General features: G+C 36.8%; 1 protein-coding gene across 4 annotated transcripts; it reads right to left on the bottom strand.

Moving 5' to 3' along the window:
* Positions 1 to 370: 370 nt before the first annotated feature.
* LOC131540062 (transcription factor TFIIIB component B'' homolog) lies at positions 371 to 21,748 on the bottom strand. 4 transcript variants are annotated; one of them, XM_058774485.1, is made up of 47 exons: positions 21,590 to 21,748; positions 20,838 to 21,074; positions 19,497 to 20,034; positions 19,226 to 19,332; positions 18,897 to 18,953; positions 18,540 to 18,656; positions 17,606 to 17,736; positions 17,317 to 17,411; positions 17,138 to 17,192; positions 16,921 to 17,046; positions 16,583 to 16,795; positions 14,929 to 15,126; positions 14,431 to 14,601; positions 14,243 to 14,318; positions 13,971 to 14,154; positions 13,405 to 13,478; positions 13,116 to 13,289; positions 12,774 to 13,020; positions 11,247 to 11,295; positions 10,571 to 10,710; positions 10,267 to 10,474; positions 9,976 to 10,145; positions 9,805 to 9,856; positions 9,539 to 9,631; positions 9,291 to 9,456; positions 9,049 to 9,194; positions 8,751 to 8,960; positions 8,427 to 8,535; positions 8,216 to 8,315; positions 8,045 to 8,126; positions 7,422 to 7,611; positions 7,121 to 7,325; positions 6,944 to 7,025; positions 6,514 to 6,845; positions 6,208 to 6,432; positions 5,965 to 6,067; positions 5,333 to 5,615; positions 4,915 to 5,251; positions 4,631 to 4,736; positions 4,389 to 4,518; positions 4,140 to 4,302; positions 3,939 to 4,044; positions 2,621 to 2,979; positions 2,208 to 2,292; positions 1,833 to 2,112; positions 1,505 to 1,721; positions 371 to 1,010 (listed from the first exon to the last, which is right to left on the bottom strand). In XM_058774485.1, the coding sequence occupies exons 2-47, from the start codon at positions 21,059 to 21,061 to the stop codon at positions 900 to 902; spliced, it is 7,626 nt and encodes a 2,541-aa protein (XP_058630468.1). In that variant the 5' UTR covers positions 21,062 to 21,074; positions 21,590 to 21,748; the 3' UTR covers positions 371 to 899. The 4 variants fall into 4 exon arrangements, with proteins under 4 accessions (XP_058630468.1, XP_058630469.1, XP_058630470.1 ...); XM_058774486.1 differs by having other exon boundaries at positions 8,051 to 8,126; XM_058774487.1 differs by having other exon boundaries at positions 8,060 to 8,126.
* Between the last annotated feature and the right edge of the window lie 559 nt (positions 21,749 to 22,307).

The following is a 22,307-nucleotide window of genomic DNA, read 5'->3' as shown; positions in this document are numbered from 1 at the left end:
ACGCACTAGGTCTATAATGTGAATCTTTTATTCTATTTGTATGATGGCCTTTTTCCTTTTTTATTTTATTATTATTAATATTATTTTATTTTTTGTATCAAAATTTTACTCTATATTTATATTCTACATATTGTAGTCTATGTTCAATATTTTTCTATACAATATGTTGGAATGACTACTTGACTGACATTTAATGAAAGGGGGAAAAAAATCCATTATACTGTATAAAGACATGGCAGAAACAGTTAGAGTAGCATAGTAGTAATCTATTTCAAATGCTTTCCATTTGCTACGGACAGCATTTTATTATTGATTTTCTTAAGTAAAAATCTTTTCGAGAGACCTTATTAATTTTACGATCTGCAACTTTTTAAAATAAGAATTTAACGGCAATATCCAGACTGTACCACAAATTGCAAATACAACTGACAATATCTAATTATTCATGAACATTCTTTATAATGAATTCTCACTTGAGAAAGGTATAACCCACAAAAAGGGCTTTGCTCTCAGAAAGAAAAACAACTGAAAGTAACATACAGTAACCATAAAAACATATTTGCACTGAACAAAACAAGATCAGTCAGTAAAAACCACACTGATAAAAGTGGTGCGATGTTCAGCATTAAATAAATAGAAATAAATAACAGAGCTGTGACTTAACCTGTATCACTGCATGTCTCATCACCAAAAAAGGACAAAGGCCTCATAACAGAAATGTATATAATATAGGTTTTCCCTTCATGAACAAAATTTAATTAGAGAAATTGTTTTATAATTACTAGCAATTCTCTAACAGGTCTATAATTAACAGTGTAACAGGGTTACACCTCATCCACTTTAGTGCAATACAGTGGAACAGCAGCAGTGAAATTTAACCAAAACATCCCAAATAAGAATCAATCCGGATCCACAACTTCAGTGAAGATGTCATCCAGTAAGAAGTGGGACACTTGATCAGGATTCTTATCAGCATCCAAACCGGAGACAGGAGGGCTGTTTTGAGGCGACTGCACAACAGAGGATGTAGCATTAATGAAAACGACCAATATAAAAATGGTTATCGATTCAAAGCTATCAAGTCCCTATCTAACAATAAGGTCAAATGTGACCATGGACCACAAAAGCAGTCATAAGGGTCTTTTTTTTTTTTTTATAAATAAGCTTTCCATTGATGTATGGTTTGTAAGGATAGGACAATATTTGGCAGAGATACAACTATTTGAAAATCTGGAATCTGAGGGTGCAAAAAAATCTAAATATTGAGAAAATCACATTTAAAGTTGTCCAAATGAAGTTCTTATCAATGCATATTACAAATCAAAAATTAAGTTTTGATATTTACAGTAGGAAATTTACAAAATATCTTAAATGGAACATGATCTTTACTTAATATCCTAATGAATGTTGAGCCATACAATGTATTGTTGGATATTGCTACTTAAGACTGGGTCACAAATAATGTACATAATGCAATGATTTGATTATAGATGACAGCGTGTACCTGATGATCTGCCAGTGTTCGGGAGGTTGTGGTGGACATTCTAGCTGGGGACAAAGTAGGCGTAGAAGTGTTCTCATCAGTAGCTGTTAATGGTATTCGATGAAGGACAACCCTTGGCGAGTATCCTGGCGGCATGGGCGGCTCCTCATCAGCATGTGATTCTAAACCAGAGGTTCTGCTTCCATGCAAAACCAGAGATGCCTTGTCCATCTCACTCCTAAGAATACAAACAGATGTTTTTACTGTGAACAGCACTAAATATTATGATTTTGACAATCTGAAAAGAATTGCATACCATGTCATTGGCATGAAATGGAAGCTTCCTTACCCTCTAGAAGTGGGTTTTACAGTGACAGGTGTGCTGTGATGCTTTGGTTGCAGGACACTTTGAGCACTGCAGATTTCCTCTACAGATAACCTTTCTAGCTGTACCCGACACGCACTTGAGATCTCTCCTGTTTGTTGTCTTGTTGGAGTTCCCATGGACTCTTTCACCTTTGATGTCTGAGTTCGCTGAGGTGTTGTCGGAGCAGCTTGGGTTGGCTTCAGCATATGAGGCTGATCTTTAAGGCTTCTTTCAGGTGACCTTAACGTCATCTGAAATGTACCTTTTTGAGAGAAATCAGGGAATAAAAAAAAACAAATAGTACAAAATATAATGGGGACAAAGATATATAAAAGTCTATGATAAGGAATGACTGACTTCTTGCTGGTGATTTTTTTGCTTGTGATGCTGGCAGACTCTCATTTGACTTTGGCATGTCAGAAGTAGTATTTAATTGGTGTACCTATAAAACAGATTTTTTTCATTGTCATTGTCACCTTGTTTAAAGTTTTATATAGATCCATCTCTAAAAACCTGTCCAGGTCACATTTCACTCCAAAATTTAATTAAATATTTTGTTCATTTTACTCCCTCAATATACATGTATATCTTTTAAAAATAATTTTATTTTATTAATATTTATTAATAATTTTTAAATCATTTTAATTATTTAACATGTTTTTGAATAAAGGCTTTTTTTAATAAAATGTGATCTAGACATCTTCATGAGACGTGTCCATATAAAACCAATTGTTATGAACTGCAGCTAAATGCTTCTTAAAATAGCATACATCACTTGAAATTTCAGAGGGCGTCTCCTCACTCTTTGTCGGACTAAAACCGATTTGCTCATCCTTATGAGGACTGCTTAAGACAAACACTTTTAGCTCCGTGCTGTTCTCTCCAGTCTCTTCAGAAACGGGCACAAATGCATCTGACAGCAACATGTGGGAAACTCCTTCACACCAGTTCTCCATCTCATCTGAGTCCATGGGCAGCATATTGCTTTTGAGAGACCATTCCACTGCTTGAGGGTCCAGGGACTGCTGAGGTGTAGCTACAGAGGTCTGTGTAGAGCTGGGCTGACAGAGGTCATTTTCTGAAGGATCATCTTTCCTTTTTGATAATTTAGGTATTGGATGCAATGTGCCTTGAAAAATAGATTCAATATTGATTAAAAGCATGAAATTAGAAGCAAATCCAAAATTGTCTGTTTAAATAATAAATGTATGTTAATAGATGCTTAAATTTGATAGAAAAAAGTAGCTTAAATAAAAAAAAAAAAAAAAAATCATTTTTAACTTAAACGCTATTATGGGGGAGTTAGTTATGTTTCACTGTTTATATATATATATATATATATATATATAAGTAAATGTAACACTTTAGTATAGGGACCAATTCTCACTATAACTAGTTGCTTATTTGCATGCCTATTATTAACATATTGGCTGTTTATTAATACTTATAAGCACATATTCTGCATGACTATATTCTACATCCTTAATCCTACAAAATACCTAAACTTAACTACCTTACTAACTATTAATAAGCAGAAAATTAGGAGTTTATTGAAGCAAAAGTCGAAGTTAAAGGTGCTGTATGTAGGATTGACACCCAGCGGTTGAACTAGGTATTGCAGTCCAAATTCAAAATATTGGAGACGTTTTTTTCACCCGGCCCCTCCTCCTCAGACTTGAGGCACACGCAGGTTGCCAGATTAACGACACCAACAGGAACGAGCGCACATGACGATGAATACAATTAAATACACTGTGTTTTCCACCAACTGGCAACCCGCGGTGCCGAAATACAATTGGGTAAACTGGCAGTGGGCGGGTTTCACAAACCATAACAAACACAGACATTCCGGGCCGGAATGCACATTTTCAAAAGAGAATAACTGACTGTAGTATTGTTTTTCAGATAAACATGTATGTTAACTTAGCATGTTTCTTAAATATCTGCAAACATATTATGGTATTTTGATGCTTTAGTAGAGTCAAAATCCTACATACAGCACCTTTAATGGTTTGTTAATAGCAAGAACTGGACCTTAAAATAAAGTGTGACAATTATTTTGCTTTACATTATTTTATACATTCTTACCTCTCCTACAGCAGGGTGTTTTCCATTCCACTGCCACAGACTGACTTGCAGTCATCTCTTCTATTTCAGTATTTGCTGGTCTCTCAATATCTGTTGTCTTCTCAACCTGTGGCAGGTAAACAATTTATAATTTTGCAGAATTTTTTATTAGGATAAAAAGTACTCAAGCAATCAATGACCTGTCAAAATACAGAAACATACTTTAACTGCATCTTCTTGAAGACCAGCAGATAAGGCCTCTTTGTGAAGGCCGCTTTCAGCGGTCTCATCCATTACAGGGACCAAAATATCAGACAGCACAATGTGTGAAACACCTCCAGATGCTTCCTCATGGTCCTCCGAGCCAGTGGGCACCAAGTCAGCACTAAGACAGAAATACCAAACCATTAGTAATTATATATTTTGGTGAAAATGTAAAATGTATAGATCAGAAAATAAAGTCACTCATACCATGTTTTAGCACTACATTGTGCTGACTCCAACATTAAGATTGACAGAGGAACGGTGTGTGATTGCTCGCCACTCTTAGGGGAATCTCCAGTCTTTCTTTTGGGAAACGGCATCTTTACCAATAACTTGCCTTAAAAGCAAGGGGCATAAAATAGAATGTTATTCAAAGATAATTCATCAAATTGTTACAGAAACTAAACAGTGTGTTGAGAAAAGACAAAATTTTAAAAGTGTTTCACCACCTTTTCCCTGAGTGGCTCTTTTCCTCTTGGGTGATACTGACGGTCCCACATTTGATGATTGCGATATTTGACAGAACAGGTCTGCAGTATCTGGATCCTCTCTCACCTGTAGTATACATTTCAAATAAAATGATGGCCAATTTGCTAATAATATACATTTTATTTAATTTTGAAAACACAAATGTGGAAATAAAAATGAGCATTTATTAAATAACCAATACTGACCAATATCAATTAAAAAATATCTGCCAGTACTCCTTACTCATGCCATTCAGCTAACTAACCTGAGATCTCCCTTCCTCATGAGGGCTTTTCTCTCCTGCGGTTGTCCATTCCTTGCTTAAATCATCTTCCATTTTCTCACAGACGGGGATCAGCATATCAGTCAGCAGCATGTGTGAAACACCATCATGCGAATGCATCTCCTGGTTTGCTTCTGCAGCGACAACCTGCTGGCTCTCTTCACCAATTTGGAGACTGCTTTGGACAGAACTTCCACTCGCCATATGATCACCATCTTCCATTTCAGCAGAAACCGGCACCAATATATCAGGCAACACCACGTGAGACACATCCTCATGCCTACCCTCTATTTTCAGTTCCACTGGTTGCAATTCAGTGCTTTGACAGAAAGTTAAAAAAAATTGCCTATAATAATTGTACACAGATTTAAGGATATTTATTAAAATAGCCGTTTCTTACTGTGCTGTTGTTTTTGCAATGCTGAATGGTATAAGCTGTTGAAGTTGTGAGGACGAAGCAATCCCAGCAGGCTCTCTGTCTAATTCCTCCTTTGGAATATCAGAGAAATCTTCTTGCTCTGATCTCTGTTCCACTTTAATGGATTCTTCTTTAATCAGAGGTTCTGGTGAAATTATTTGAGTTGTGGCTGGATCATTACACCCAAAGTCAGATAGCTTCTGTCTAGAGCAATCATCTTGAGTAGATGTCGTTTTGAGGATTTTAGGCTTCACTTGCAACTTGCCTTGAGAACAAGGAAATAGGGATTATTAAAAGTTAAAAGTAATGAATCTGGTGAGGTTTGTTCTTAAGTGTCAAGCAAGTAAGTTTGAGCTTCTATTTATCCACGATGTGCTTTATGTATGTATGTTGATCAGTAAAAGCCAAAATTAAGTATAGTGCCTTTTCTTAAGACTTGGATTAAACCACTTAAAAATATTAAAAATATCTTCATTTGTGTTTCAAAGATGAACAAAAGTCTCATGGGTTTGTAATTACATGAGGGTGAGTAAATGATGACTATTTTACTTGTTGGGTGACTATCCCTTTAAAATGATAAAATAAGTCAGTTAAAGGGACATTAATATCATTACCTCTCCTAAAGGGCACAGTTTTCTCTTGAGATGCAGATGACGACACACATGATGCCTCTCTGCAAGTATCAGGCTTTTTAGAAATATCTGCCATTTTTTCCTCCTGTGGACACAAGTACTAATAAACTTGTGGGATGTGTTCCTAGTAAACTTGAAAATTAAAATTTAAGACCATTCGTCAAGCAATTTCATAAGGAATATGATGAGGACTAATGTTTTGTTTAAACAAACAAAAACACTTACTTGGTCAATAATTGCAGGAAGAGCTTTCTCACTCTCTGTAAGACATACAGATAAGCCCTCAGGTTTTTGGAGCTCACTATCATGAGGGCTTTCCTTTTCCTTATTAAAAACATCCTTCATTTCTCCTGATGAGAGTACGAAGGCATCAGCCAACTCTGTGTGTGAAATACTCTCATAACCAGCTTCATTGTTCCCCTCAGACTCCTTTATGAACGTACTGTGCACCTGTGAAGAAACACTTACATGAATGACTGATTTATGTAGAAAAAACTGTTCTGTTTCAACAGAGAATAGCCTCTGACTCACTGGAGGGTCAACAACAGAGTCCTCGTTCCTATGGAGTTCTGTTCTGAGAGGACGTTCACTCTCATCTCTCATATCTTCAGACACTGGCACAATAGCTGTTGATATCACGCCGTCAGGTCCATGATGGGCTTCCCTCTCACTGTCTTCAAGGCTTGAGTGGCTTTCAGGACCAACTGTTTCCTGAGCAGATATTTTCTGTTTGGATTCAATCTCAGTTTGTGCTGTGGCTTGAGATGTTGGTAGATTCTGACTAGGTGTACAGTCAAACTGGCCATTTCTTGAAGGCCCAGCCTTCACACATGGCTTTAGTTTTGGCTTGACCTTTATCTTGCCTTCATGGAGAGATGAGACAGGATATTACCATCTAATCTACATGAATATACCAATTTTAATATATGACATAAAAGTTGAATGCAAGTGAACTTCCTACATCTCCTTTGAGTAGGTGCTTTAGTTTCTGGGGATTCTGTCAGGAATCTCAGGACCTCATCCGACTTCGGCACATGTGTTGGCTTTTACCGAAAGAGAAAACATTTTAATTTCCAAAACTGCTACAAAATATAAACACACTGCAAATTATGATAACAAAAGGAGCACTACATCATACCGTGGCAGAATTACAAGAGAACATCCCGGGTGGACTAATTAAAGAGTTCACATCATCACGACTGCTTTCCTGTGAGGATATCAATTGTGTACTAGCATCATCTGCTGCTTCTTTTGAAAGAGGATCGAGGAAGTCATCCACCACCTTGCGAGGACTACTTTTACAGAGATTACTGGTCTCTTCAGACACCATGTTCAGAGATGCACTACAAAACAAGGTCATCAAGGATGAAAGGAATGGATTTTGTTTTTTACTGTGTAAAACATTATCTAATTAAATCTGGACTGGAAGGGAAATGTACCTGGAAGGCTCTGATGTGAAGGAATGAGAATGTGAACTGCTTGAGAACAGCAAAGGTGTCTGGACTTGTGCTGGCTGCAGTTCATTGGGGGGAGTGTCCTGCTGCCCAAAGGCAGCCTCATGGAAGAGCTGAGAGGCTGGAATCTCATATAAAGTTAAAATAAATGTGGGCTCCTCCTCAGACTGTTCATCTGTGACAAGGAAGGAAATTGTTAAAACAATAACATATGCTAGCATTCAAAATTTAGGGTCAGATTTAAAGATAAGGTTAAAAAATATATATATATTATATTTTTATTTAGCAAGGATGTTAAATTGTCAGTTAAGATGTTTGTTAAATGCAAAAAATCTTGAAAAATGTATAGCAGTTTCCACAAAATATTAAGCAGCTGTTTTTAAAATTAATAATAGTAATAAGAGATGTTTCTTGAGCACCAAACCAGCATTAGAATTCTAATAATATTTTACAGTATTACTGTTTTTGTTGAACAAATAAAGACAGCCTTGGTGAGCTGAAGAGACTTCATTAAACCCCAATCTTTTGAATGGTGATGACAGCACAGTACAATTACATTTTATTTTTTACAAGTATTTTAATTTCTCTGGATCACATATTCATGTCACCATTACCAACTGCACCTTTATCCACTCCAGCTGAATCTGAAATTGCAGATTTTGAATTTTCATTGAGAGAGGCAATGCATTCCTGCCAGAAAAAATTCATTAGTTCAAAAGGTGTTTATTTCATTCAGAAAACAGAGAATACACAAGGTGTTGTTTGTCAGAACTCTTTACCTCAGAAGCTTCTGATGGCTCCTCTGTGTGGTCTTGATTTTCTGAATCCTGCTTATTTGGTATTTGAATGTCTTCAGCTGCAGACTCACTAAACTGCATCCTAAAGCAACATTTAAACAGCATATTATCCATCATTTAATAAGACTATATAAATTATTAGAAACTATTATCAATTAAAGCCGCTAAAAAAAGCTACAAACAATGTACATACAAGTCCATATCACACAGGTTGCTTGCAGGTTCGTTTGTTGGATCAGAAAAAGATGAAACCGGGCTGTGTGCTTCAAATAGTGCAGATGAAGCATCACTGAGAACTGGGTCTATATGAACAGACTCAATCGTTTGCGTGTATACATAAAGCATGGTTCCTAATCAGTTTTGTTCTAATATGGAGTTTAAATTTCTGAATTTCCCCTTGGGGATTAATAAAGTATCTATCATCATCATCATCATCATCAAATATGTAGACTAAATATTTCTATAAAGAAAATCAAATTAAATCAAACTTATTAAAAATAATAAGTCTAAAACCCACCATTTTGTTCTTTGTTTCCTTTACCAGTGCAAGTTTGTTTTAAGCTAAGTAATGGGACAGGGGACAGGAGATCCTCATCCTGTTTATGTTCCTGTAAATTTTCTTCAGATGACAGAAGCTTATCTTCTCTGGAGATCTTCTCTTTGGCATGATCCAAATCACTATGCTTGGCTTTAACAGGACTTTTATGTTCAGGCTTCTCAGCAGGATCTAAATGAAGATGTCATGTCTCAATCATTGGCAGCAACACTAGTGATATTTAAAGCAATGTTCTCAACCTGAACAGCACGAACCCTACCTTCATTAGGCTCTGAGGTCTTTTGAGGATTAATCATGACCAGAGATGCCCCTTCCAGGTGTGTGGGTGTTTGCTTATCAAACTGACTGCTTCTCTCTGGGGCAACACTGTCCTGAGCATAAACTGAGGAACCATCAGCAGAACAGCTGTACAGATGACACCACAGAGCAAAAACATTGTTAAAAACATTCAAGACAAACCGTCAATTTGAGCCATCTACTCATTCATCTGCCACTGCACACCTGACTGGAACAACCCTCTTCAGCTCTGTCTGAGGTTCCTCAATCATGGTGTCTTTGACTTCAGACTCAACAGTCTCTGAATCCTGTCCCTCCTGATCAGTAATTCGATCTTCATTCTCAGATGTCTGAGATGGAGACCTTTCAAATTCTCTTCTTTCAGGCACATCTGTAAAAGTCATTGTCTTTTAACTTTTGGATCTGCTGCAAACCAAGTTAAGCACTTTAATTATGGGTTTTTGATGTTGCACCTTTGTCTGATGGTGTGGTGTCAGGAACCAGAGGCTTCTCAAGGAAGGGTACGATCTCCTGGTCCTCTGTCTTACTAACTATTGGAGTACTTCCTTATTTAGATAAGTGGTATAGAGACAAATAGGTAAATTAAAATGAGTTGAAAGGGGAAAAAAACCAAAGACAGACAGACAAAAAAGAAAAGATAAAAAAAGAAAGTAGAAAGATGGAAGGAAAGAAAGAAAGACAACCAAATATAAAAAAACCCCAATGCTTTTAATCTTACCAATTGATGTTAAGGAAGGAAGATCATCTACTGTGGTTTCTGCTTCATCATCCTGGACGTACAAAAAGGCATTAAAGAAGAGAAAACTCACTGCAAGTCAAATGCATGTTTGGATTTCCATCACATCATCAGAACACACACTCAAGTCACTGCTTTAAAAAATTCTCTCACCTTAACATTCTGGAGGCCGCTCACTTCTGGAGTAACACTACATGTAAGCTCTTCCTCAGGACGGTCCCTGTGCGCTTCAACAAGGCATTCATTTGGAGCAATCTTCACTTGGACTTCCTCAGGACTGCTACACTGCAGCTGCGTTGAGTCATGTATGAAAGACGAGGTATCTGGATTTGGAAAGAACACATGCCCTCATTCAGAACAGAACACAACACACAGCATTATACACTCTACACAGGCTACTGGACAGTCTTCTTAGCTCATGGTTTATATACATCTCAAGCTCACTTTCATTCAGAGGTCTGCGGATGGACTGTGCTGCCCGGCTCAGACTGGGTTTGGGCTTGAAAATCCTTCTCCTTTTTTCAGCAATGCTTAGTTGGGCAGAAATGGAGGCAGTGTCAGTTTCCTTCACATCTTGATCTTGAGAGACACTCTGTTCTAGAACACCACTAGAGGAGCAATGTTCATCAAGACCATCCCTATGCTCTCCCACCTGCGTATCACATCAGCAGTCATTGTTATGATTACTGCTTGAGTAATGCACAAACAATAACAGATTACACAAACAACAAACTCCTCCAGTACTGACATGATGGCCTCTGGCAGGTATCATGTCCTGCGGAGTCTCAGAGGTTGATTCCTCTGCAGTGGTTTGTGCTTGACTCCTGAGGTAGTGCTTCACTTCGTCATGAGACACCAACACAACTGCTCTTGTGAGTAATGTCTGACCTTAAGAGGATATTAAAAGAAGCATTACACCCATTTTCAACTGGTAATGTGTGTCGCACCCCAACAAAAGATCTGTGTATGAGATTAGATAAAGAGCCTAGAAGCAGACTCTAGGTAATGTCATCCATTGCATTACCATTCAAAAGTTTGTAGCAAGGATGGATTAAATTCATGAAAAATGATAGTAAAAGACATTTATAATGTTTCAAAAGGTTTCTACTTCAAATAAATGCTTTTCTTTAAACTTTTTAATCATCAAAGAATCCTACAAAAAATGTATCACAGTTTCCATAAAATTTTAAGGAGCACAGCTGATAACAACAAGAAATGTTTCTTGCTCTCCAAATCAGCATGTTAGAATGATTTCTGAAGGATCATGTAACACTGAAGACTGGAGTAATCACTTGAAAACAGTTATTTTACACTAGAGTAAGTATGAGTGCAAATTTCTACGACACACACAATTGCCCACTTTGTCTAACTGGTCTTACTACAATGATATAAATATAAAAACATCAGTATGAATGCATACTCACCATTTACTTCAGATGGAGTTAAAAACTCTAAATGATGTAAATTTAAATCCTAAAAAGAAAAAAGGTAATTGGACTCAACTGTGTATTATCTAAAATGAGTAGTTAATCTTTCTATTGGTCTGTTTACATTCAAACCCTGAGCATAATAGTGACATATTTAAAATAATCTGTAGAATAATATTCCACATCAAAACGCTGTACAACATCAAAACAATGCACTACATAATCAGAAATCTATACATGTAATGATCATAGCTTTAAAAAAAATGATGCTCTAAGTATTACAGAGCACTAAACAAACAAAACCTTTATATTGTAGTGATTACTGGCACTCCGTTACCTTAATGAAGGCCGAAACAGATCCATGTCACACTACACAAATTCACAGCTCAGGGCTCGCAAAATTTCAAAATACCTGGTAGCCCTTCGGGCAGGTACTCTTCAGATTTTGGTAGCCCGAAAATTAATTTAACTAGCCCAAATTAAAAAAAGACCTTTTTTTTTTTTAATATAGAAAAACAGATAGGAGTTTAAATGTCAAATCAAAAATATTTTCAATACACAAATATCAACAAATATGAAGGAAGGAATCTTATTTCACTATTTACAGGGTATCTGCAGAATTTTTAAAAATAAATTTAAGGCAATTTATGACCCATTTTAAGAGCTGTACAAGTAAAATGAACAGAATGAGCGGGGTTGGACAATGTCTATGGTAACATACAGTTTTGAGCCATAAAATTACATGATTTACAGTTCAGATACAGGTTTCCACAAAAACAAAAATCTTATACAACAGCATTTCAGGCTATAGACCATTTTTATGAAAAGGAATAAATCAAGCATATAAATTGTTAATTTAAAATGTATAAATATTACTGTCTTAATTGTTACAATTTTTTTAAGGCATATTCACTTCTTTCTCATTTACAACTCTTATGTGTTTGCTGCGTAAAAAGTTGATATTTGCATTGATCTGACCATAAACAGCAAGAAAGGCTTACTGGAAATGCAAATTCATTCTCTGCCACGAGGTGGCGCTTTAGGAGCGCTGAAATATTGCGGTTTCCCCGAAAACGCTGTACACAAACAGCTGCTTTATCAGGAATTATAGTTATAGACATCCGCGCTGCGTTTTGACTTGAAACTTGCAGCGCTCATATTTATTCAATGACATCATTGCCTTTTGAAGTTTAATCCTGCCGTATCGCGACTCTTGTCTTTCCGTCCCCAACTGTAAGACCTCTAGAAATTATAATTAAGACATTTCTTATACCATTTAACGTATTTAAAACTTTTTATGGCCTTAAGTTTGATACAACTCACTTTAAGAGTTTATAAGGACCCGCGGGAGATCTGTATTTAAGGTAGCCCACCGGGCAGGCGGTGATACATTTTGGTAGCCAGACTGGAAAACACAATAGCCCCGGGACGTCGGGCTAGCGATTTTGCGAGCCCTGCAGCTTCTCTTTTTTTCCATTATTGTAGGAAAATTTGAGCACATGCAATTAGAGCTATTTGCGTTACCTCTTCGATGCGTTGATCAGCCTCCATCTCTTTAGAGTCCTGGATGCCCAGTTGATTCAGCATGGCAGTGCTGCTCATTTCCACTGGTGATGGATGTGAGCCAGTATGACACTGGTCTATCTGATTCCCTTCTGCAGCAGTCAGATTGTGTTTGACCTTCTCTGCTCTCGTCCGCCACCCAGGAGAATGTTTGGAGAAGCTTTGTGAAATCTCCTCCTTAGTTGAGCTTTCTTGAACGAGCTTCACCCTGACACATTATGAGGCAATTGATGAAGATTTGTAATTAGAGGACTACTAAAAGAAAATCCCATACCCTGATCTTGGGAAGATAATTTTGCATACCCTTGATCCTCTTTAACACCGGGGCCTGCTGTCGAGACTTCAACAGCATCACCTGAAGCAGTCAGATTGCGTTTGACCTTTTCCGCTCTCATCTGCCGTCCAGGAGAATGCTGTGGGCTCTGGGAGGTCTGTGGTTGGTCTTGGCTTTCAGATGAGCTGTGTGAATCTTTTAGCCTGTGATATGATATAATTTATAACAGCTGAAAGAATATATATATATATTTTTTTTTCTTTTCAAAAGATCACTGTGTAGTACTGAAATGTGCTAAAAGAAAGAATCATAATTGACCTTGGAGGAGTTCTCTCCAGAACAACTACCGGCTGATTCTGGAGCTGTTTCTCAGCAAGATGGATGATCCTCAACTATAATAATAATAAAAATAAATAAATAAATGTTTTAGGATTATACCTACTGATATTCATGTAAGTTATCACTAATGAAACACACGGGTGTTTGTGAGTTTGTTTAATGGCAAAATTTGTTTTAAGAAATGGTCTGTCTGGTAGATGTAAAAGCAATAAGAAAAAAAAAAAAAAAAATGGATATTTCACCAAAAGCTTGTCATTTTCCAAACCTGTATGACTTTCTTCTGTGGAAAACAAATACAAGATATTTTCAGAAATGCCTCAATGAATGTCAACATTCTTCAAAATATCTTCTTTTGCATTCCACAAAAGATATTCATACAGGTTTGGAGTGACATGATTGTGAGTAAATGCTGACAATTTTCATTTCAGGATAAACTATCCCTTTAAAACATTATTTTATCCTGGGTGGTTATCAATATACTGTGGTAAACAAACAAAAAGAGAGGCTAGGGAGGTGAGGAATCAAACTCAGATGTGAAAACATACCTCATTCTCTGATTCGCTGCAGCTCTTATCTTGACATTCTTCTGCTGTATCCTCAATCTCTACTGTTGCTTTTGGCTCAGAACATTTTTTGGCTTTTCTTTTTGCCAAATTGGGCCTTTTTGAATGTTTGGTGGAGCTTTGTGAAACCTCCTCCTTAGTTGCTCTCTCTGGATAGAGCTTCTCCCTGACACATAATGGGGTAATTGATAAAGATTTGCAATTAAAGCACTGCCGAAAGAAAACTTTCTGACATTGGTAAGAATTTTACATACCCTTGATCGTCTTCAGCACCAGGGTCTGTTAACGGGTCTTCATTACAATCAGCACCCAGCTCAGATCCAGTACACTCTGTGGAGAACATACAAATCAGATGAATTTTACAAAGCAAACATCAACTTTCAGTGAGCACTTTAAAAATGTATTGTAATGCATTTTAAAATCCTCCAAAAAAATCCTCTACCCTGCTGTGATGTTTTGCTCTTTTTAGTCTTCAGTTTACATTTTGTAAGTTCCTGTTCTTCCTTCTCGCACTTTTTGGAGCGTTTCCGTTTTTTAGTTTGGATGGCAGATGCCTCATTACACTCGTCATTCACTGCACCATTTTCTCCATCAGTAGGTTCTTCATTCAGTACTGTCAAGTTTATAAAAAGTATATTTTAAACATGCACACTGCAATTCAAAGGTTTGGGGTAAGATTTTTAATTTTTTTATTTAGCAAGGATTAAAAAAATTAAATCGATCACAAATAATCACATGTGACTAGATGATCCAGACTAGATTAATGTCTGCAGAAAATTCAGCTTTGCTATCACTGGAAACAGTAGTGTACATCTGCCAAGTGAATTTTTAGTAGTGTACAATAATATAGACAGAATTACAGCTAACACACATTGACTCTGATTTTGATGTCAGAGGGTCTTTAGGGTGCCCTTGGTAATGTCAAAGTATCAACAGAAACCTTTGTGTGTCTTTTTGTTCTTCTTTGTCTTCTGTTTTTCTTCTGTTTTCACTTCTTTCCCCTCCTGGTCACCCTTTTTTGTTTGTTTGCATTTCTTTTTTGATACGGACATACATGACTGATCTTCATTATCTGCGTTTACAGAGTCATTGTCCACACACATAAGGTCACTATCTTCAGCTTCCAATAAGCATTTACCTGAAAAGAGAAGCAGATCTAATTGTTATTCTACGGAGCCCTTTAAAGGACATTGTGATGGGAAAAATTCGGGGAGAGTGGAAAAAATTCAAGGTGGGAGGAAAAATTTTTTTTCAAATGTTTTGCGTTCTCTCGCAAAACCATTTGAGTTCGGACAAATTCTTCTTGTTTACTTTACAGCTTGCAGTGGTTACAGCTCGTATGTTCACAATGGAGCGGTTCATAGAGTTTTATTTTGAACTTAAATTAATAAGTCAGTGGTTAGTTCAAGGCACGGTTTTGGGACAAAAAACTTTAATGTGGCTTAATGTTTTAAAACAGTGACTTGGAGGACCAAATTCGATAATAATAAAAGCTGATAAAATTATTAGGCTAATATTAATAACCTTATTAATAATATTACTAAGCAGAATAGCCCAGAATATGAACTCAACGCCCTGCACGTAGCCTAAGCTTTTTCTCCCCCATAAAAGCTTAGTAGGCTATAATGAAAACGGTGATTTAAAAATACCAAATCCGTTGCATTCATATTCTGGGCTATTCTCCTTTATTAATAGTAATATTGTTAATAAGGTTATTAATATAAGCCTAAAAATTTTATTCGTATTTATTATTATCGAATTTGGTCCTAATGTCACTGTTTTAATACATTAAGCCACTTTAAAGCGTTTTAGAATGTCCCAAAACCGTGCCTTGAACTAACCACTGGCTGACTGACTGTATTTCTTTATACTTGAGTCCAAGTTCAAAATAAAAACTTTAAGAACCGCTCCATTGTGAACATACGAGCTGCATGAACCTTTCATTATAGCCTACCTTAAGCGTTTTCTATGGGGAAGAAAAGGCTTAACGTGCAGGGCGTTGCGTTCATATTCTGCTTTATTAATGGTAATATTAATAAGGTTATTAATGTTAGCCTAATCATTTTTATCAGGATTTATTATTATTGAATTTAGTCCTCCAATGTAACTGTTTTAAAACATTAAGCGTTTTAGAATGTCCCAAAACCGTGCTTCGACATAAGCACTGACTGTATTACTTTGAGTGCAAGTTCAAAATAAAACTCTATGAACCGCTCCATTTTGAACATACGAGCTGTAACCACTGCAAGCTGTAAAGTAAACAGGAAGAGTTTGTCCGATATCAAATGGTTTTGCGAGGGAACGCAAATATCTTTGCGAGAGAACGCAAAAGTTTCTCGAGGGAACGCAAAACATTTGAAAATAATTTTTTCCTCCCACCCTGAATTTTTTCCACTCACCCCGAATTTTTCCCACCACAATGTCCTTTAAAGTGCTCCGTATTATTCAGCTGCTTATTAATACAGGAAACTATTATGTTCAGACAAGGTGCAGGTTTTGTAACATGCTCCACAAATGACAGTGAGAATGGACAAATCTGAATTGCAATGATGAGTCATTACATATAACATTTTGCCAAACAAATAGTGTGAAACCTTTTTTTGGTGCTTTCTCACATGACAACACTTTTGGCTCAGTGTCTTTTGTGCGTTTACGCTTCTTGCTTGTACTTGACGGCACATCCGCTTCATTCATATTACTGCTGTCCTCATTCTCCTTTTCTAAATCAAAACAGACACTGTCCACACTGCACAATTCATCATCATTAAGTGAGTCTTTGTCCTCAAGCTGTTTGGATTTTTTACCACCTGGGTGAATGAAGAGAAGGGTTTAGAGTAAAAAAATAAAAAATAAATAAAAAAGACACAAAAGGAAAGTAGGACAGTGTGGTACAGTGGGTTCTGAGATCTGAGATCACTTTTGAGCACATTACCTTTGCTTTTCTTTGCTTTACTGGATTTCACAACCAGTTTTATGGATTTGCCTTTTTGTTTGTCTTTAGCCAAGACCCTCTTCAGCAGGAAACTGAAAAGCTCGCTGTCATATGGTCGTTTATTTCCTAAAGTCAAAATGTCAGAGCATGGACTGTACAGTACATTTTTAACAATAGACAGGCAGACGGATAGAAAGAAAAATAAAAAAAAACTTACTGAATGCTTTATCCACTCGCCATGAATTCGCTTTCTCCTCCTTCTTAAATTTATTCTATAAAACAGGGAAAGACAAAAGCACACAAACATAAATTCTAAGACTTAAAGTGATCAAATTTAAATGAATACATTTATCCTCAGGTTCAGTCAATGAGATAAGTTATGATTAAGGCTTGTACCTTAATTTCTGCTCTGCTGCGGTGAGTCAACAGCTGAGCGATCATGGAAAAGTCTGTTCCCACCATACTAATGGCCAAATAGAACATATCCGTTTCTGAAACACACACGCACTAAAATTTCAAGAAGCTCTTAACATGCCTCTTCACATAACAGAGAAGGAATAAACCAATAAAAAAATACAGATCATTTAACATTCAACCTATTTTTATGCTCAACAAGAATCCAAACATCAAATCTCATGTTTCTACACAATTAAAAACCAACAGCTGTAACATTTAGTATTTGTACCTCTGACAGACCAGCTTTTCACATGGCATTTTTTTCTGAAACTTGTGTATGTTGTAGTAGAGCCTCGCTCAAACAGTGGATTTGCATTCTCTACAACTGTATCAGACGTCCTCTGAATGCGCACTGTCAAACTGAACACAACATGGCAATCCATCAGCAATTAATGATAATTATGCATTATATAAGATGAAATAAAGTGTTATGGGCTGTGCTAAATGGCATCTTTACATTTGTAACTAATGCATCATTACACATATCATTAACCTAAAAAAAATTAAAGTTTCATAAACTGAAATAAGATAAACATTAACTGACATAAAATATATTAAAGAAAAACTTATTTCACTTAGTTTCCAAGTCAAAAGTTTTCATTTTAAGTATTATAACAACTAAAACTTAATAAAAACAATATAGATATGTAAAAAAAAAAAAAATAAAATAAAATGATAAAAACAACAAAATCACTAATGTTTTAACTAAAATTGGTGTAAAATGAAATTGCATCAATTAATAAGGTTTGACAGGACTAAAGCCCCATTCACACCAAGGACGATAACTATGAAGATAACAATATTAGCGTCCACACCAGCAAACTATATCGTCTGTTTATTCTAAGCGCACTTGCATCTACCTCTTTAAATTCTCAAGCTCGTTATAGCAGGATGGATTCTGATTGGCTGTCAATGTTTGTATCGTTATAGTTATCGTCCTTGGCGTGAACGGGGCTTAACAAGGTTAATTAATAAGGTCAAGGTTTGGGAGCACATCTGAGAAGCAGTAGGGGAAATGAAAGCAAGCAAGTCCACTTCCAACAATCTAGCTAAATAACTGAACTAAATAAATCAATTCAAATCAATACATCCAAGAGTAATGCTGAGGTGAAAGTTTCCCTTTTTAGGAACTGGATTCTACAGATTCTTTCAGGTCACCACACCTTTCTTCATCTAAGATCAGTGAGCCATCTTCTGCCACCCTGACTTTGGGAACAAGCAGTTCCTCATCAGCATCATCATCTTCCTCCTCGTCTGCTTCTGCCATATTTTTCTGCACCCTAAGACACACAAACAATGACATTATCTTGAAAGACATGGCTCTAAACAGCACGCAAATCAAACCAAATATTTTGTCTATAATGCAGGAAAAACCGCAGTCCTGAATGTCAAGTTAATTTTACACCAAGTGTCAAAAACAGTGTACATAGCAATATGAAACCCCAAATACAAACAGCAATTCCTTTCATGTGACACATATGCATACATAAAAATAATAATATAGGTTTAATTTCACTTACGTGGGAGTCGGTGGAGCAGTGATCTGTGTTTGAGTCTCCTCTGTGGAAAGGGAGGACCTTTTGAGATGTAAACAATCATTACTAAGCATGAACTAACAATGAACTCTTATTCTGCATCTAATTCTACTTCTCCGTGTAAGATCAAGTGTTGTATCGTTTAACATTGTTGTACTGCAAACTAACATGAACATTTATATGGACTAACATTAACAAACTGGTTAATAAATGCTGTAAAATTATATTGCTCATTGCTAGTTCATACATGCAAAAAGAAACCGAAAGAGGGTAAAACATATCATTGAAGATGTATTATATCAGAGTTAACTTACTTCATAGGGTTTGCCTCTGGCAGGTAATAAATGAAATCAGCTAAGGTCATTTTGTCATGATCTGGCTCAATGCAATGTTCATGTTTATGCTGTCTACTTTTCTTCTCCTTTGAAAACAAAGTTTACATATATATGAATTAAAATTTCGACTTGTACTTGCTTTTTCATTGAAATTTGTTGAATTTTTAGTAGATATCTCTTTTGTGAGAAGCTTAAAAATGTGGCATTTTACTGGTCCAAACAATTTTAAAAGATTTAAAATTGACTTTACCGTTCTTTCTTTCTTCCTCTCCAGCTTCATCAGTTCTTTCAGTTTGAGGGCCCTCAAGACCTGCTGCTTGTCTGAAGAAATTTTGTTCCTGAGGGGAGAGTCTGGTCCATCAACACGAGACAGTTTCACATACGGTGAGAGTGTGCATGAAATTGGAGTGGCTCCTTCTTGTGGCCCGAAATCCTCATTTGGGATTTTTTGGGGAATTCGGCAAGGCTCTTGTTGTGACGGCGTTGATGATGGAGATTCTGGACAGCCAGATGTGGATGGAAGACATGGTGAGGATGGAGGGCAATTAGCTGCTGTAGTGGCATCTGAGAATGTCGAGTTTTGTGAATCATCTCTGCTGATAGCAACTGGGATGGAGGAATGAGGAAAAGACTTGGCTGCCTGGAAAGGGGATGATGTCTTGGATGGCTCTGATGGAGGAGCAGAACGGACTTTGGGTCTGGCCAGGTTTGGTGTGGCAGAGATTCTGCTCCTCCTATGAAGTACTGTAGTTGCAGGTGTGCTGACACTAGATGGCGCTCCATCATTACTGACAATGGACAATAGGAAGAAGAAAAAAAAAAAAAAAAATTGATTTGAAGTGCTTCTGAATCTCAGGTTTGATCACATGAGACTTTTTAAGTATAGTAGCCATTTAACTCATTTTTAAGTTACTTCAGGCAGTCATGTCAAGTCATAAAGACAGATCTGAAGTGAATATTGGCCCCGCCCCAAGTACAAAGTTAGAACATATAATCTGAAATATCAAAGTTCACATTCACATGCAACAGCAATGCAACAAAAGATAAAAAGAAAATAAAAACAGAAAATAAAATTGAAAACAAAATGAGATAAATCTAATGATTATGATAAGAAGTCAAGGACTATGATGAAACCAAGTATCAATTAGATTTTATTGCTATATTTCAACTTGAATTTTATTTTAAGTTCTTATTAATTTGTTTTTTTTTCTTTAGCTTTCACTTATTTTTATTTCAGTCTGGTTTTAGTACTTTAACATTTCAACAAACTTTATTTTAACTGATTTGTTTGTAATATGTCTTTACTCTCACTTTAGATCATTTTAATACATCTTTGCTAAATAAAAGTATTAATTTCCTTCAAGATTATAAATAAAAGTATTAATTTCCACACGTTTGCATGGTAGTGTATGTTTAATAATCAATCTTCAATTTGATGTCTACACCGTTTCCACACGAGAGGCAATTGCCATTTTCCAATTCAGCCCAAAATATACTTGATTTCTATAACCAATGTCTTCCAAAAAAATAGTTCCAGGGAGAAAAAAATATTATGTAGTAAATTCTGGGGGTGCTGTCAAGGTGAGCTTACATGTTCAGTGATGCTTTCTCTGATGGAGAGCCGGGCACATTTCCATCCCCTGTCGCCACAGCAGACTCTTTGACTTCCAGCTGAGACTGTGGAGAAGATGACAGCTTTTGCTGGGTGTCATCAACAGCTGTGGACCCTTGGGAGCTGTTGTTCTCTGCTGTGGGTGCCACACTTCGACCTCCTGGCCTGACATTGGGTTTAATACTAATTCTTGCTCTTCGCATTCTCGTGAAGTAACTGTGGTAAGATCAAGTCATGTTTAAGCTTGCATGTCATACATACACGTCTATATAAGGATGAGATGTCACGTGACTGAGAGTTGCACTCAGTCACAGCAATACAAACCCTATATGACATTGATTACATTTGTGTCATGTGGTCAAACCTGACTGATTTCATCAGTCTGTTGGTGGCCATGTATCGTGTGGCTGCTAAGCTAAGTTTTGAATGATACTGTGGACAGTACTGCCCAATTCATGTAATTCTACCCCGTAGGCTTATGCATTGTGCTCACTGAGTGAATTAAAAACACCAACAGTAAGTTAGTTGAGATTAAAAAAATAAAAGGGACATCTGTGAATTGTTACAAATACAATCTTAAATTGGACACACAAACGCCTCAGATTCCCGCATGCCTTAGTGTGGTGTGTCCACACTGATTTCCCATTGACTGCTGACAGAAATCAAAATGCTGAATTACCAGCGATAAAGCGGTAAATGTGTAATGACAACAGAAAAGCAACAAGCCTTACTTGAATTCAAATCACCGTGTAACCCTGTCAATGTGATTGTCGCGATTTAAAGGGGTAAAACGCCGTTTCAGCCGGTCGCATGGCTCCCTACCGCAACGTTCCCTGCGCACCGGCCGGTCTAACTACCACCACGCCGCTCGAGACCTCTACTCAGTCCGCGAACGGCATTGTGGGTCTTTGTAGTTCTACCGTTACTCTCTTCGCCTCTTTTCTCCCGTTAAAAACTACATTACCCAGCAGCTTCAGAAAGTCAGCTGTGACTGATAGTACACACGTGGAGCAACACTCTGCCTGCGTCCCAATGTGCATACTATCCATCCTAAATTGTGATATTAGTAATTTTCAATCCTATTTAGGGCAGATAGGGTGGATAGTATGCACATTGGAACGCAGGGTCTGACTTAAGGCACGCCGCTAGTCTATGAAAGTCTATGAAATTAAAACTACGATTTACATTTTTCTTCCAAATTTGTAAAGAATGCTTACCTGCATGATGTACTTATTATTTATTCAAGAGATAATCATACCTGCATTGTCTTAAATGGCTGATTGGAGCACCAATAGCATACTATTCTTACTCCCCTTAGTTTGAGGTATGTATGCTAGGCAAAATATTTAAAATTTTTTGCTTGACATCACATGTTATGTGTGCTGAATGAACAAGCAGTCATATTAACCACAAATTTTAACCATCTTTTTGGACTTTCGTTTCATTTTC

This window comes from Onychostoma macrolepis, chromosome 05 (genome assembly GCF_012432095.1).
Source record: "Onychostoma macrolepis isolate SWU-2019 chromosome 05, ASM1243209v1, whole genome shotgun sequence".
NCBI lineage: Eukaryota > Metazoa > Chordata > Actinopteri > Cypriniformes > Cyprinidae > Onychostoma > Onychostoma macrolepis.
This window is presented reverse-complemented; position numbering and strand designations above follow the sequence as displayed.

Excerpts from the sequence above, each read along its gene's own strand:
- LOC131540062 (XM_058774485.1), bottom strand. The coding sequence starts at position 21,061 with ATGCGAAGAGCAAGAATTAGTATTAAACCCAATGTCAGGCCAGGAGGT. Across the intron at positions 16,796-16,920 it reads TAAAGCAAAGAAAAGCAAAG|GTGGTAAAAAATCCAAACAG; the intron begins GTAATGTGCTCA and ends TCATTCACCCAG. Across the intron at positions 9,195-9,290 it reads AAGAGGGTTGTTCCAGTCAG|CTGTTCTGCTGATGGTTCCT; the intron begins GTGTGCAGTGGC and ends TCATCTGTACAG.